The sequence below is a fragment of the Ranitomeya variabilis genome, chromosome 1 (genome assembly GCF_051348905.1).
Source record: "Ranitomeya variabilis isolate aRanVar5 chromosome 1, aRanVar5.hap1, whole genome shotgun sequence".
NCBI lineage: Eukaryota > Metazoa > Chordata > Amphibia > Anura > Dendrobatidae > Ranitomeya > Ranitomeya variabilis.
Genome location: NC_135232.1, coordinates 133,679,620 through 133,695,089, shown reverse-complemented (window position 1 = coordinate 133,695,089; position 15,470 = coordinate 133,679,620). Strand labels below are relative to the sequence as shown.

At 44.2% G+C, this 15,470-nt stretch overlaps 1 protein-coding gene across 1 annotated transcript in view; it reads right to left on the bottom strand.

Annotated features, from left to right (window-relative positions):
• Nucleotides 1–15,470, bottom strand: part of ADGRV1 (adhesion G protein-coupled receptor V1) — a 742,217-nt gene that overhangs the window by 502,642 nt on the left and 224,105 nt on the right. Inside the window, exons 37-38 of the mRNA XM_077289021.1 lie at nucleotides 2,320–2,419; nucleotides 1,242–1,421 (exon numbers count right to left, since the gene is read on the bottom strand). Coding sequence (XP_077145136.1) covers nucleotides 1,242–1,421; nucleotides 2,320–2,419 — 280 coding nt within the window. The remainder of the gene's footprint in view (nucleotides 1–1,241; nucleotides 1,422–2,319; nucleotides 2,420–15,470) is intronic.

The window sequence follows — 15,470 nt, the reverse complement described above, 5'->3', positions numbered from 1 at the left end:
GGACGAGCTCTGGGAATGTGGGAAACTTTACTGACCGCAACCTGATCCTATCGACACACACTATAGGCAGCCGTGGAACGTTCCTAAAATCCTAGACGTCTCTTCACAGCCTGAGAAACTAGCTACCCCTAGAAAGAAAGCAAAGCCTCACTTGCCTCAGAGAAATTACCCCAAAGTTTAGAAAGCCCCCCACAAATAATAACGGTGAGATAAGGGGAAAACACAAACGTAGAAATGAAAACAGGATTTAGCAAATGAGGCCCGCTAACACTAAATAGTAAGAAGATAGCAAGGAATCTGTGCGGTCAGTATAAAATACTATAAAAAACCATCCACGCAGAGAATGCAAGAACCCCCACACCGACTACGATATGAGGGGAGCAACTCTGCGCCCCAGAGCTTCCAGCAAGCGAGAAAATCACATATAAGCAAGCTGGACTAAACTGCTCATTATTCTTTTGAAAATATTTCTCAGTATATGATGAAACATGAACTAGTAAGACTTCGCTTCTCCAGGAGAAGACAGGTCACAAGTGAAGTCCAAGAGAAATCAGAACCAGTACTGAGTACAACGACAGCAGGCAACCAGTAAAGGTCCAGGTGGAATTAAATAGGAGGCCAGACCAGCAGATTACGAGGCAGCTGGGCCCAGCTACCAACCAGCCGTATCGCTAAGAGCCACCAGAGGGAGCCCAAGAACAGAACTCACACAATACCACTTGCGACCACAGGAGGGAGCCTGAGAACGGAATTCACAACATAGATCACTCTGTTTGTAATGACTCTATATAATATATCAGTTTTACTTTTTGTATTGAAGAACTGAAATAAATTAACTTTTTGATGATATTCTAATTTTGTGTGACACACCTGTATATGATAAACAGCCCAATACTAATATTCAGCCTCCACCAAATTTTACACTGGACACTAAACTCTACACTGTGTGCTTGTCATTGCAAATTGGTGAGCTTAGTGAGCTTACTGGGTGAACTGACAGTGACCGGGGAACATATAGCAGATCAAATACTTCACAGTCTACCTATCTATCTATCTATCTATCTATCTATCTATCTATCTATCTATCTGTCTGTCTGTCTATCTATCTATCATCTATCTATCTATCTATCTATCTATCTATCAGTCTGTCTGTCTGTCTGTCTGTCTGTCTATCTATCTATCTATCTATCTATCTGTCTTTTTATGTGTTTCTTAATACTAGAAGTATTTTTGTCACTAACCTAAGGATCCATATTCTCGGTTGATAAAGAGTTGAACAGTTTTATTAGCTTCCTGAGTTATCATGGTCCTTGAAGAAGGAGCAAAACTCAACAGTCCATGTGGCTCATCACTGGCTTCTACAGTGAGAACTGCTTCATATCCTTGTTCATCAAGAATGGCTGCACCAGGCCCTGAAATCCCTGTTAAAATATGTAAACAATCCAAGAACATAAATTGCTGAAGACATCTATTGTTCTCTTACAAGTACCTAAGTCAATAAAACCCTTATAACATTATGGACAGTAAAAATGTAACTCTAAAATTCTTGAAGCTGAATTCTACTGTATATTCTCATTGTTAAATATTACGGCTCATGACACCATGTGTGTAAGAAACTTCAAATTGTAATGAACCTAAGAGAGATCGCATGAACTATATAAAACAGGTTTATAGCTATTTAAATTCCCACTAAACAGCTTTTTTGTATTTCGACATTTGTTAGCTATCGGTATGTATGTACATTATGTACATTAAAATACTTACCAGTCTCCATCTTCTGCCGTTTGCAGCGCTACTTCCTTTCTTAATGTAAGTCTTTGAGAGTCTTGTTCTGTGTCTCATAGACTTACATTGAAAAAGTGACTTCCACTCCAAGCAGAAATACTATCTGCTAGTAGTATTTCTAATACTAGAAATACTACCAGCCAGCTGGTCCAGGAGAGGACAGTAGAGGACCAGAGCAGCAAAAAGAGACTTGAGTATTCTAATGCATGCACTGAACATACTGTACGTAACCGAGCACTAACAAATGGTAAAATAAAAGAAAAAACTTCCCAGGATTGGTACTTTAAAAAGGGGATCTGTCGCCAGATTTCACAATACAACATGCATATATTATTCAATAGATCCATTGGACCTAAAATCCAGAAACTCTATAATAAATATCGAAAGTTTTATGGCGTGTATATTAAAATGAGCATTTTCTAAGTACATCTCTAACTGGACTCACTAAAGGGATTCTCCAGTGAAAATACGTTATTAGTGGTTTTCCAATCTATAAGTCTGGGTGGTCTGTTCTATAAGTTATCCCATTTTTACCTTGAGTTATGACATTGTGTAGAAGAATTTGGTACTCTTCTCTTTCCTCGGGAATCAGATCGTCTAGCAGATGAACAGTAAAACTTGAGTTCAGTAACCCCTAGTCATAAGAGATAACATACACGTCATCTAATTTTCAACTTGTACGGTGAATATAGAATTAATTATTTTCCTACGGCAAATGTAGCAGAAAATGTCACTTCAAATCTGTGTCAGACTGAGGTAAAATCCACATACTGTATGTAGCATGCAGATTTTGCTGCAAATTTGTGATGGTTTTCCTCTTTTTACATTGAAAAAAGTAAAATCTGTGCTGAGAATCAGCAGTAAGAAATTGACATGCTGATTATCTTTTTTGTGAAAATTTCTGCAGTGTATACATAAGATTTGCTACAATCTGACCACACGATTGGTACTGAAAGATGTTAAAGAATATGAAGACTTTTAGGGACATTTTGTTCTCATTTTATGCACATATTTTGAACTATAAGAATTTTTGCAATTAGGTTTCAACGGAAAATTTAGACCATTTGACTTGTTTCTCTGCATTGTCATTGAGCTTATGACCAAGAGCTTGTAACGCTTTTATCAGTCTCCTACTGAATTTCTCTGTACTGATTTATAACTAAAAAACCATACCAAAGTTAAGCTGAACTTTGTAGAGATCCTCGATCTGTGGCAGCATTACACGTACACAAAGGCCTTATGGTAAACAGGAAGGTTCATTACGGTTTATTCCAGCAACTGAACAGAAAACAGCCTCTTGTCTGGCATAAAAGTTGGGAAGAAACAAAACAGTCCATGCAGTAGTACAGTTTGCAGTGCGGGCTCACTGGTATAAACTACAGTCCACACTTCTGTCTCTGGCTGAAACAAAACTAACCACCCCTGGACGAAGCTTTCCTAGCGAAACGCGCGTTGGGTGTGGTCGGGTCCCTGGCTGGTGGCATCTATTAGGTAAATAAGTTCCTCCTGGTATGTACTAATGGATGTATGATATACTTTCCGATATGCTGACTGATGCTTTTTACATACTTCTTATAATATATAATATATAGTATACCACTTGGTACTACCTCACATTTGTGAATATTTATTAATTTATTGTCTGATTGATTGCACTGTTGCACTTTTTCAGTCACCATATCGGTAGTTATATTTTGGAACTGGTTGAGTGCTATTACTATCTGCTTTGATATCGTACTGGGAGGTAGTTGTTCTATGTTAGCCACTTATTTTCCAGCCATCCCTTCCAGTTGTGTCTGTTCTCTGTGGTGTCTCATTTTTTATGTATTCGGTTTTACCTGTTCTTTAATAAAGTTGACATTATATTATTAGTGCAGTCTAGCATCCCTTTTTGGTGTGTATGAAACAAAACTAAGTAAAAATCTGTCCACCTCCCACACAAAGGCACTGAATGAGGAAACTGCACAGCCTTAAATAGGTATTTCCCGGGCCTGGGACAGAAAGTATGGGAATGTCCATGTCCCACCTAGCTCTTCTGGCCATTCCTCAAACCTGGACCCAAAATCCAGGCTCATTAGAAAAACCCTCTCAGCACTACCGATGCTTTATCCTGCTTCTCCGGGTCCTACATTACCGTGGCTGGCCACTTCAGTGACACATACCTCACATTCAGGACCTGTCCAGCTGCAACTTTACATATCCCCATACTGTGCCCATAGCCAGGGGGCTGGGCATATTATGCCAGAAAATAATGTAGATTTAACAAGGCATCCATATTCCTGTGTTGTTTCACGGGTTTATGCTCCACCTGAGAAAAAACCTGCAGAGCCAGAACCACCTGGTCACCCGGGCATTATTCCCCTTTTTCTACCCACATCCATCTCAGTGAGGCATGGTCAAACACTAGCTTAAACTTCTGGCTCAGCAGGTAATATGTTAAAGTCTCCAGTGCAGATTTAATGGCCAAGCCCTCTTTTTCCACAATAAACTAATTTCTGTCACAAAGGGACAACTTACTACTCAGATAGATAATGGAGTGCTTCTCCCTGTTTAATTCCTGTGACATGACAGCGCTCAGCTCGACATCTAATGCATCCATCTGGACAATGAATTATTTTGTAAAGTCTGGCACTACCAATATTAGTTGCAAAGAGAGGTCTAGCTTTGGTTCCTGAAACGCCCCCTTTGTCTCCGGTGACCATTTAGCCATGGCTGACTTTGTACCCTTCAGGGGGTCCATCAGTGGGACTGCTTTCAGTGCAAAGTTGGGGACAAACCTCTGGTAATAGCCCACGATGCGTAGGAAGGCTCTGACCTGCTTCTTTGAGAGAGGTTGTGGCCAGCTCTGTATTGCATCTAAATTATTTATCTGAGGTTTATCATGCCCCTGCCTACCACATATCCCAAATATTTTGCTTCTTCCATCCCCATGGCACATTTCTTCGGGTTGATGGTATAACCTGTTATGATCCCAGTGGCTGGGGATCACAGAACTACTAGCTAAGTACTAAGTATAGAACAAGCTCTAGGGAGGTGGTAACTGGACTGACCGCAAACCTGATCCTAACCAAGCACACTAAAGGTAGCCGGTGAACGTGCCTAAAATCCTGGACGTCTCGACGCAGCCTGAGGAACTAGCTACCCCTAGAGAGAAAGCAAGACCTCACTTGCCTCAAGAGAAATAACCCCAAAGATATAGGAAGCCCCCAACAAATAATAATGGTGAGGTAAGGGGAAAAGACACACGTAGGAATGAAAACAGATTCAGCAAATGAGGCCCGCTAAAACTAGATAGCAGAAGACAGACAGAGAACTGTGCGGTCAGCAGAAAACCCTACAAAATATCCACGCTGAGAATTCAAGAACCCCCACACCAACTAACGGTGTGGGGGGAGAAACTCAGCCCCCTAGAGCTACCAGCAAGCAAGGAATCACATATTAGCAAGCTGGACAAGAAACATATAGAACACCGATGATCAAAAAATGCACAAACGGAAACTTAGCTCCTCTTGAAGAGACTGGGAGCAAGGAAGTCAGAAGGAATCAGAATAGCACTGAACACATTGACAGCAGGCATTGAACTGAGAGTTCCAGTGAGCTAAATAGGAAACCACCCACATATAATGAGACAGCTGATGCCAGCCACAAACCTGCAGAAAGACAGCACTACACAGTACCACTTGTGACCACAAGAGGGAGCCCAGAAATAGAGTTCACAACAGTACCCCCCCCTTGAGGAGGGGGCACCGAACCCTCATCAAGACCCCCAGGGCGATCAGGATGAGCAGTATGGAAGGCATGAACCAAATCAGCCGCATGAACATCAGAGGCGACAACCCAGGAATTATCCTCCTGACCATAGCCCTTCCACTTAACCAAATACTGAAGCCTCCGTCTAGAAATACGAGAATCCAAGATCTTCTCCACCACATACTCCAATTCGCCCTCAACCAGCACCGGAGCAGGAGGCTCAACAGAAGGAACTACAGGCACCACATACCTCCGCAACAAAGACCTATGGAACACATTATGAATGGCAAACGATGCTGGGAGGTCCAAATGAAAAGACACTGGATTAAGGATTTCCAAAATCTTATAAGGACCGATGAAGCGAGGCTTGAATTTAGGAGAGGAGACCTTCATAGGAACAAACCGAGAAGACAGCCATACCAAATCCCCAACACAAAGTCGGGGACCCACACCGCGACGGCGGTTGGCAAAGCGTTGAGCCTTCTCCTGTGACAACTTCAAATTGTCCACCACATGGTTCCAAATCTGCTGTAACCTATCCACCACAGAATCCACCCCCGGACAGGCAGAAGGCTCAACCTGACCCGAGGAAAAACGAGGATGAAAACCAGAATTGCAGAAAAAAGGCGAAACCAAAGTAGCAGAACTAGCCAGATTATTAAGGGCAAACTCGGCCAATGGCAAAAAAGTCACCCAATCATCCTGATCAGCAGAAACAAAACATCTTAAATAAGTTTCCAACGTCTGATTAGTTCGCTCGGTTTGGCCATTCGTCTGAGGATGGAAGGCCGACGAAAAAGACAAATCAATGCCCATCTTAGCACAAAAACTCCGCCAAAATCTGGACACAAACTGGGATCCTCTGTCCGACACAATATTTTCAGGGATGCCGTGCAAGCGAACCACATTCTGAAAAAATAAAGGAACCAAATCGGAAGAGGAAGGCAATTTAGGCAAGGGCCCCAAATGGACCATTTTGGAAAAACGATCACACACCACCCAGATGACAGACATTCTCTGAGATACTGGAAGATCCGAAATAAAATCCATGGAAATGTGCATCCAAGGCCTCTTCAGGACAGGCAAAGGCAAAAGCAAACCGCTGGCACGAGAACAGCAAGGCTTAGCCCGAGCACAAATCCCACAGGACTGCACAAAGGAACGCACATCCCGCGACAAGGAAGGCCACCAGAAGGACCTAGCCACCAAATCTCTGGTACCAAAAATCCCAGGATGACCCGCCAACACCGAAGAATGGACCTCGGAAATAACTCTGCTGGTCCATCTATCTGGGACAAACAGTCTCTCTGGTGGGCAACGGTCAGGTCTATCCGCCTGAAATTTCTGCAACACACGTCGCAAATCTGGGGAAATGGCAGACAAAATCACTCCCTCTCTGAGAATACCAGCCGGCTCTGAAACTCCCGGAGAGTCAGGCACAAAACTCCTAGAAAGAGCATCGGCCTTCACATTCTTCGAACCAGGCAGGTATGAGACCACGAAATCGAAACGGGAGAAAAACAACGACCAACGAGCCTGTCTAGGATTCAGGCGCTTGGCAGACTCGAGATAAATCAGATTTTTGTGATCAGTCAAGACCACCACACGATGCTTAGCTCCCTCGAGCCAATGTCGCCACTCCTCAAATGCCCACTTCATAGCCAACAGCTCCCGATTACCAACATCATAATTCCGCTCGGCAGGCGAAAACTTTCTTGAAAAGAAGGCACAAGGCTTCATCACAGAGGAATCAGAGCTTCTCTGCGACAAAACAGCCCCCGCTCCAATCTCAGAAGCATCTACCTCGACCTGGAAGGAAAGACAGATATCAGGCTGACATAAGACTGGAGCTGAAGAAAACCGGCGCTTCAGCTCCCGAAAAGGCTTCCACGGCCGCAGGAGACCAATTAGTCACATCAGAACCTTTCTTGGTCAAATCCGTCAAGGGCTTAACCGCGCCAGGAAAATTAGCGATGAAGCGACGGTAAAAATTAGCAAAACCCCAAAACTTCTGAAGACTCTTAACAGATGTAGGCTGAGTCCAGTCATGAATAGCCTGGACCTTGACTGGGTCCATCTCAATAGTAGAAGGAGAAAAAATAAAACCCAAAAAGGAAACCTTCTGTACTCCGAAGAGACACTTTGAGCCCTTCACAAATAAAGCATTAGCACGCAGGACCTGAAACACCATCCTGACCTGCTTCACATGGGACTCCCAATCATCCGAAAAGACCAAAATGTCATCCAGATACACAATCATAAATTTATCCAGATATTCTCGGAATATGTCATGCATGAAGGACTGAAACACAGAAGGCGCATTAGAGAGTCCAAAAGGCATCACCAAGTACTCAAAATCGCCTTCAGGCGTATTAAATGCTGTTTTCCATTCATCCCCCTGCTTAATACGCACAAGGTTATACGCACCACGAAGATCTATCTTGGTGAACCAACTGGAACCCTTAATCCGAGCAAACAAATCAGACAATAATGGCAAAGGATACTGAAACTTGACCGTGATTTTATTTAGAAGACGATAATCTATACAAGGTCTCAGAGAACGATCCTTCTTGGCCACAAAGAAAAAACCTGCACCAAGAGGGGAGGAGGATGGGCGAATATGTCCCTTCTCCAAAGACTCCTTTATATAACTCCGCATCGCGGCATGTTCTGGTATAGACAAATTAAAAAGTCGTCCCTTAGGGAACTTACTACCAGGGATCAAATTTATAGCACAATCACAATCCCTATGAGGAGGCAGGGCACCGGATCTGGGCTCATCAAATACATCCTGGTAGTCCGACAAAAACTCAGGGACCTCAGAAGGAGTAGAAGAAGCAATTGACACCAAAGGAGTATCGCCATGAATCCCCTGACAACCCCAACTTGACACAGACATAGCTTTCCAATCCAAAACTGGATTATGGGCCTGCAGACATGGCAGACCCAAAACAACAACATCATGCAGATTATGCAGCACGAGAAAGCGAATCACCTCCTGATGTACAGGAGTCATGCACATGGTCACTTGAGTCCAATACTGAGGCTTATTCTCAGCCAATGGTGTAGCATCAATTCCCCTCAGTGGAATAGGAAATTCCAAAGGCTCCAGGACAAAACCACAGCGCTCAGCAAACGACAAATCCATCAGACTCAGGGCAGCACCTGAATCCACAAAAGCCATAGCCGAGTAGGATGACAAAGAACAAATTAAAGTAACAGACAAAATGAACTTAGGCTGTATAGTACCAATGGTGACAGGTTTAGCGATTTTTTTTAAGCGCTTAGAGCATGCTGAGATAACATGAGTAGAATCACCACAGTAAAAACACAACCCATTTTGACGTCTATGACTTTGCCGCTCATTTCTAGTCAGAATTCTGTCACATTGCATTGACTCAGGTCTCTGTTCAGAAAACACCGCCAGAGGATGCGCAGATTTGCGCTCCCGCAAACGCCGATCAATCTGAATGGCCAAAGCCATTGAATCACTCAGACCTGTAGGCATGGGGAACCCCACCATAACATTCTTAATGGCTTCAGAAAGACCTTCTCTAAAATTTGCAGCTAGGGCACACTCATTCCATTGAGTAAGCACCAACCATTTCCTAAATTTTTGACAATAAATCTCTACTTCATCCTGACCTTGAGAGAGGGTCAGCAAAGCCTTTTCTGCCTGACTCTCAAGATTAGGTTCCTCATTAAGCAGTCCAAGCGCCAGAAAAAACGCATCCACATTCAGCAATGCAGGATTTCCTGGCGCCAAAGAGAAAGCCCAATCTTGAGGGTCGCCGCGTAACAAGGAGATAACAATTTTAACTTGCTGAGCGGAATCACCAGAGGAGCGAGGTCTCAAGGATAGAAATAAGTTACAATTATTCTTAAAATTCAGAAACCTAGATCTATCTCCAGACAACAACTCAGGAATAGGTATCTTTGGCTCAGACATAGGGCTATGAACAACAAAATCCTGAATGTTTTGCACCCTTGCAGCAAGATGATCCACACTAGAAGTCAGACTCTGAATATCCATGTCTGCAGCTGAGCTCAGAACCACCCAGAGATTAAGGGGATGAGAGAAGCTGGACAGACTGCAGCAAAGGAAGAGAAAATAAATTGTACTCAGGACTTCTTTTATCCCACTTCTGCGAAGCATTAAACAGCTTTTTGGCCTGCTGTACTGTTATGATCCCAGTGGCTGGGGATCACAGAACTACTAGCTAAGTACTAAGTATAGAACAAGCTCTAGGGAGGTGGTAACTGGACTGACCGCAAACCTGATCCTAACCAAACACACTAAAGGTAGCCGGTGAACATGCCTAAAATCCTGGACGTCTCGACGCAGCCTGAGGAACTAGCTACCCCTAGAGAGAAAGCAAGACCTCACTTGCCTCAAGAGAAATAACCCCAAAGATATAGGAAGCCCTCAACAAATAATAATGGTGAGGTAAGGGGAAAAGACACACGTAGGAATGAAAACAGATTCAGCAAATGAGGCCCGCTAAAACTAGATAGCAGAAGACAGACAGAGATCTGTGCGGTCAGCAGAAAACCCTACAAAATATCCACGCTGAGAATTCAAGAACCCCCACACCAACTAACGGTGTGGGGGGAGAAACTCAGCACCCTAGAGCTACCAGCAAGCAAGGAATCACATATTAGCAAGCTGGACAAGAAACATATAGAACACCGATGATCAAAAAATGCACAAACGGAAACTTAGCTTCTCTTGAAGAGACTGGGAGCAAGGAAGTCAGAAGGAATCAGAATAGCACTGAACACATTGTTCCTCAGGTGTCAAGTATGGCTTGAATTTGTTCAGATGACTTCCCCAATCCTGGCTGATCACGGCGATGTCTCTCTGGCTCTCTGAAAGGCGTATGGAGCCCTCTACAACCGAAATACCATCTTGGTGTATTGATAGCACCCACACAGTGTTGAATTTGCTATTTTTTTCCTTGGTCTCCTTGGACAGGGGGATCTGACAATAATCCTTTGTGAGGTCAATGGTGGAGATGTACCTAGCCGTTTCAATGAGCCCATCCACACAGAGCAGCAGGTAGGCATCAGACTTAGAGACCTCATTTAGCTTCCCGTAGTCTATACAGAACCACCACGGCACTCTCCAGATGGCTTTGGCACTAACACTATGAGACTGGACCAGCCACTCTTGGACTCCTTATTGACTCCTAGGCTGAGTATCTGTTTCACCTTTTTTTAGATCACCTCTGAAGGCTTAAGGAGTTTGATAGTGTCACAAGTTGACACTAACATGAGGCTCTGTGAGAACCTAATGCTCTATTCCGCCAAGGTTTGATCAGGTTAAAACGGTAAACCATGTAAGGCTTCCACTTCCCTGGTTGCTAAACTTTATAATTAACTTCAACAACCCTTTGCACGATTTCACATGGTCCCTGCCAATTAACTATCAGCTTGCCCTCCATGGGTACCAGCACAAGAACCCGATTCCCAGGGTGTTCTTTCGCAATGGGCATCACATTGGCAATCCTCTCTTGCATCTGGGCCACATGTTCTATTACACTCCTGTACAGTGAAAACTCAGCTTTCCAGGTCTCGTTCGCTACATAAAAGAGTCCACGGGAGTGGAACAGTTCAAAGGCTTTTAGAACTTCCCTGGTGGAGAATAATAGTTACTCTAGAAGACAGTCCCAGTCTCAGCTGTCCTTCTCTTCCACCTTCTGCAACATTGCCTTTACGGTTTTAATTAACCTTACCACCAGACTGTCCATCTGTGGATGGTAAACTGAGGTCCTGAGTTGGAAAATTTGCAGTGTTTTGTACAACTCTATCATGGTCCCTTGTGTTATGATCTGGTGGCCTAGGAGCAGCATGAGACGTACTCTGGAGAAGGTGGTACCTGTACTAACCGCAGACCCTGAACTTAACACCGCAACTAGAAGTAGCCTTGGAATGTACCTAACACTCCCTAGACATCTCGACACAGCCGGAGGACTAAATACCCCTAGAGATAGAAAAGGGAAAACTATGTTGCCTCAGAGAAAATCCCCAAAGGATAGACAGCCCCCCACAAATATTGACTGTGAGAGGAGAGGGAAATAACATACGCAGACTGAAATCAGGATTTAGCAAAGGAGGCCACTCTAGCTAAATAGAAAGGATAGGACAGAGAACTATGCGGTCAGTATTAAAACACTAGAAAATATCCACCACAGAAAATACAAAATCTCCACATCTAACTAAAGATATGGAGGGTATATCTGCATCTGCAGAGATACCAGCTTGGCTGAACAAATCCTTATACAGAATAAGCTGGACAAGACAAAACATGGAAAAGAACAGAACAATAAGGCCCACAGCATGTGGACTGCAAAAAACAAGGCCAGAACTTATCTTTGATGAAATGAACAGCAAAGCCGGAGAGACCAGGCAGGGATGTGAATCCTCCAGGAACAATGGACAACTGGCACTGACTAAAGGGTCAAGCAAGACTAAATAGCCCAGTCAGAATTGCAATAAGTGGACACACCTGATGAATGCAGCGATCCAAAGACAGCAGCGCTACCACTTATAACCACCGGAGGGAGCCCAAGAGCAGAATTCACAACAGTACCCCCCCTTGAGGAGGGGTAACCGAACCCTCACCAGAGCCCCCAGGCCGATCAGGACGAGCCAAATGAAAGGCACGAACCAAATCGTCAGCATGAACATCGGAGGCAACAACCCAAGAATTATCCTCCTGGCCATAACTCTTCCATTTGACAAGATACTGAAGCTTCCACCTCGAAAAACGAGAATGCAAAATCTTCTCAACCACATACTCCAACTCCCCATCAATCAACACCGGGGCAGGAGGATCAACGGAGGGAACAACGGGCACCACATATTTCCGCAACAAAGATCTTTCAAAAACATTATGGATGGAAAAAGAGGCTGGAAGGGCCAAACGAAAAGACACTGGATTGATAATCTGAGAAATCCTATAAGGACCAATAAACCGAGGCTTGAACTTAGGGGAAGAAACCTTCATAAGAACATGACGGGAAGACAACCAGACCAAATCCCCAACCTGAAGCCGGGAACCAACACACCGACGACGGTTAGCAAAACGCTGAGCCTCCTCCTGAGACAACACCAAATTGTCCACAACATGAGCCCAAATTTGTTGCAACCTGTCAACCACAGAGTCCACCCCAGGACAATCAGAAGGCTCAACCTGCCCTGAAGAAAAACGAGGATGAAAACCAGAATTATAAAAGAAGGGCGAAACCAAAGTAGCAGAACTAGCCCGATTATTAAGGGCAAACTCGGCCAATGGCAAGAAAGCCACCCAATCATCCTGATCAGCAGACACAAAGCATCTCAAATAAGTTTCCAAAGTCTGATTAGTTCGCTTGGTTTGGCCATTTGTCTGAGGATGAAATGCGGAAGAAAAAGACAAATCAATGCCCAGCCTAGCACAAAAGGCCTGCCAAAACCTAGAAACAAACTGGCAACCTCTATCGGACACAATATTCTCCGGAATGCCATGCACACGGACCACATGTTGAAAAAACAACGGAACCAAATCAGAAGAGGAAGGCAATTTAGGCAAAGGTACCAAATGAACCATCTTAGAAAACCGGTCACAAACCACCCAGATAACCGACATCCTCTGGGAAACCGGAAGATCTGAAATAAAATCCATAGATATATGCGTCCAAGGCCTCTCAGGGACCAGCAAAGGCAAAAGCAACCCACTAGCGCGGGAACAGCAAGGCTTGGCCCACGCACAAGTCCCACAGGACTGCACAAAAGAACGCACATCCCGTGACAAAGAAGGCCATCAAAAGGACCTACCAACCAAATCTCTGGTACCAAAAATCCCAGGATGGCCAGCCAACACAGAACAATGAACCTCAGAAATCACTTTACTAGTCCATTTGTCAGGAACAAACAGTTTCCCCACTGGACAGCGGTCAGGTTTATCAGCCTGAAATTCCTGAAGAACCCGTCATAAATCAGGGGAGATGGCAGAAAGAATCACCCCTTCCTTCAAAATGCCGACCGGCTCAAGGACCCCAGGAGAATCAGGCAAAAAGCTCCTAGAGAGGGCATCAGCCTTAACATTCTTAGAACCCGGAAGATACGAGACCACAAATTCAAAACAGGAGAAAAACAGGGACCATCGGGCCTGTCTAGGATTCAGCCGCTTGGCAGACTCGAGGTAAATCAGATTCTTATGATCGGTCAAGACCACAATACGGTGCTTGGCCCCCTCAAGCCAATGTCGCCACTCCTCAAATGCCCACTTCATAGCCAACAACTCACGATTGCCGACATCATAATTGCGTTCCGCAGGCGAAAACTTTCGAGAAAAGAAGGCACATGGTTTCATCAAGGAACCATCAGAATTCCTCTGAGACAAAATGGCCCCTGCCCCAATCTCAGAAGCGTCAACCTCAACCTGAAATGGAAGAGAAACATCCGGCTGACGCAACACAGGGGCAGAAGTAAATCGGCGTTTAAGCTCCTGAAAGGCAGAAATAGCCGCAGAGGACCAATTCGTCACATCAGCACCTTTCTTCGTCAAATCGGTCAGGGGTTTAACCACACTGGAGAAGTTGGCAATGAAACGGCGATAAAAATTAGCAAAGCCCAAAAATTTCTGAAGGCTCTTCACGGATGTGGGCTGGATCCAATCATGAATGGCCTGAACCTTAACCGGATTCATTTCTATAGATGAGGGAGAAAAAATGAAGCCCAAAAAAGAAACCTTCTGTACTCCGAAAAGGCACTTAGACCCCTTCACAAACAAAGCATTATCACGAAGGATCTGAAATACCATCCTGACTTGCTTCACATGAGACTCCCAATCATCTGAAAAAATCAAAATATCATCCAAATATACAATCATGAATTTATCAAGATAATTCCGAAATATATCATGCATGAAGGACTGAAACACAGATGGAGCACTAGAGAGCCCGAATGGCATCACAAGGCATTCAAAATGGCCTTCGGGCGTATTAAACGCAGTTTTCCATTCATCACCCTGCTTAATACGAACAAGATTATATGCCCCTCGAAGGTCAATCTTAGTAAACCAACTAGCCCCCTTAATCCTAGCAAACAAATCAGAAAGAAAAGGCAAAGGGTATTGGAATTTGACCGTGATCTTATTCAAGAGGCGATAATCAATACAGGGTCTCAAGGAGCCATCCTTCTTGGCAACAAAAAAACCTGCTCCCAATGGTGAAGAAGATGGCCGAATATGCCCCTTTTCCAAAGACTGCTTCACATAACTCCGCATGGCGGCATTTTCTGGCACAGACAGGTTGAAAAGTCGGCCCTTAGGGAACTTACAGCCTGGAATCAAGTCAATAGCACAATCACAGTCCCTATGCGGTGGAAGGGAACTGGATTTGGGTTCATCGAATACATCCTGGAAATCTGACAAAAACTCAAGAATTTCAGAAGAGGGGGAGGAGGAAATTGACATCAAAGGAACGTCACCATGAACCCTCTGACAACCCCAACTAGTCACAGACATAGATTTCCAATCTAATACCGGATTATGCACCTGTAACCATGGGAAACCCAGTACAATAGCATCATGCAAATTATGCAACACCAGAAAATGACAATCTTCCTTATGGGCTGGCGCCATGCACATGGTCAGCTGTGTCCAAAACTGAGGTTTATTTTTAGCCAACAGTGTAGCATCAATGCCCCTCAAAGGAATAGGACTCTGCAAAGGCTGCAAGGGGAAACCACAACGTCTGGCAAATTCCATTAAGTTTAAAGCGACGCCTGAATCCACAAATGCCATGACAGAAAATGACGATAATGAGCAGATCAGGGTCACAGATAACAGAAATTTAGGTTGTACAGTACTGATGGTAACGGAACTAGCAATTCTCTAGGTACGCTTAGGGCAATCAGAAATAACATGAGCAGAATCGCCGCAATAAAAA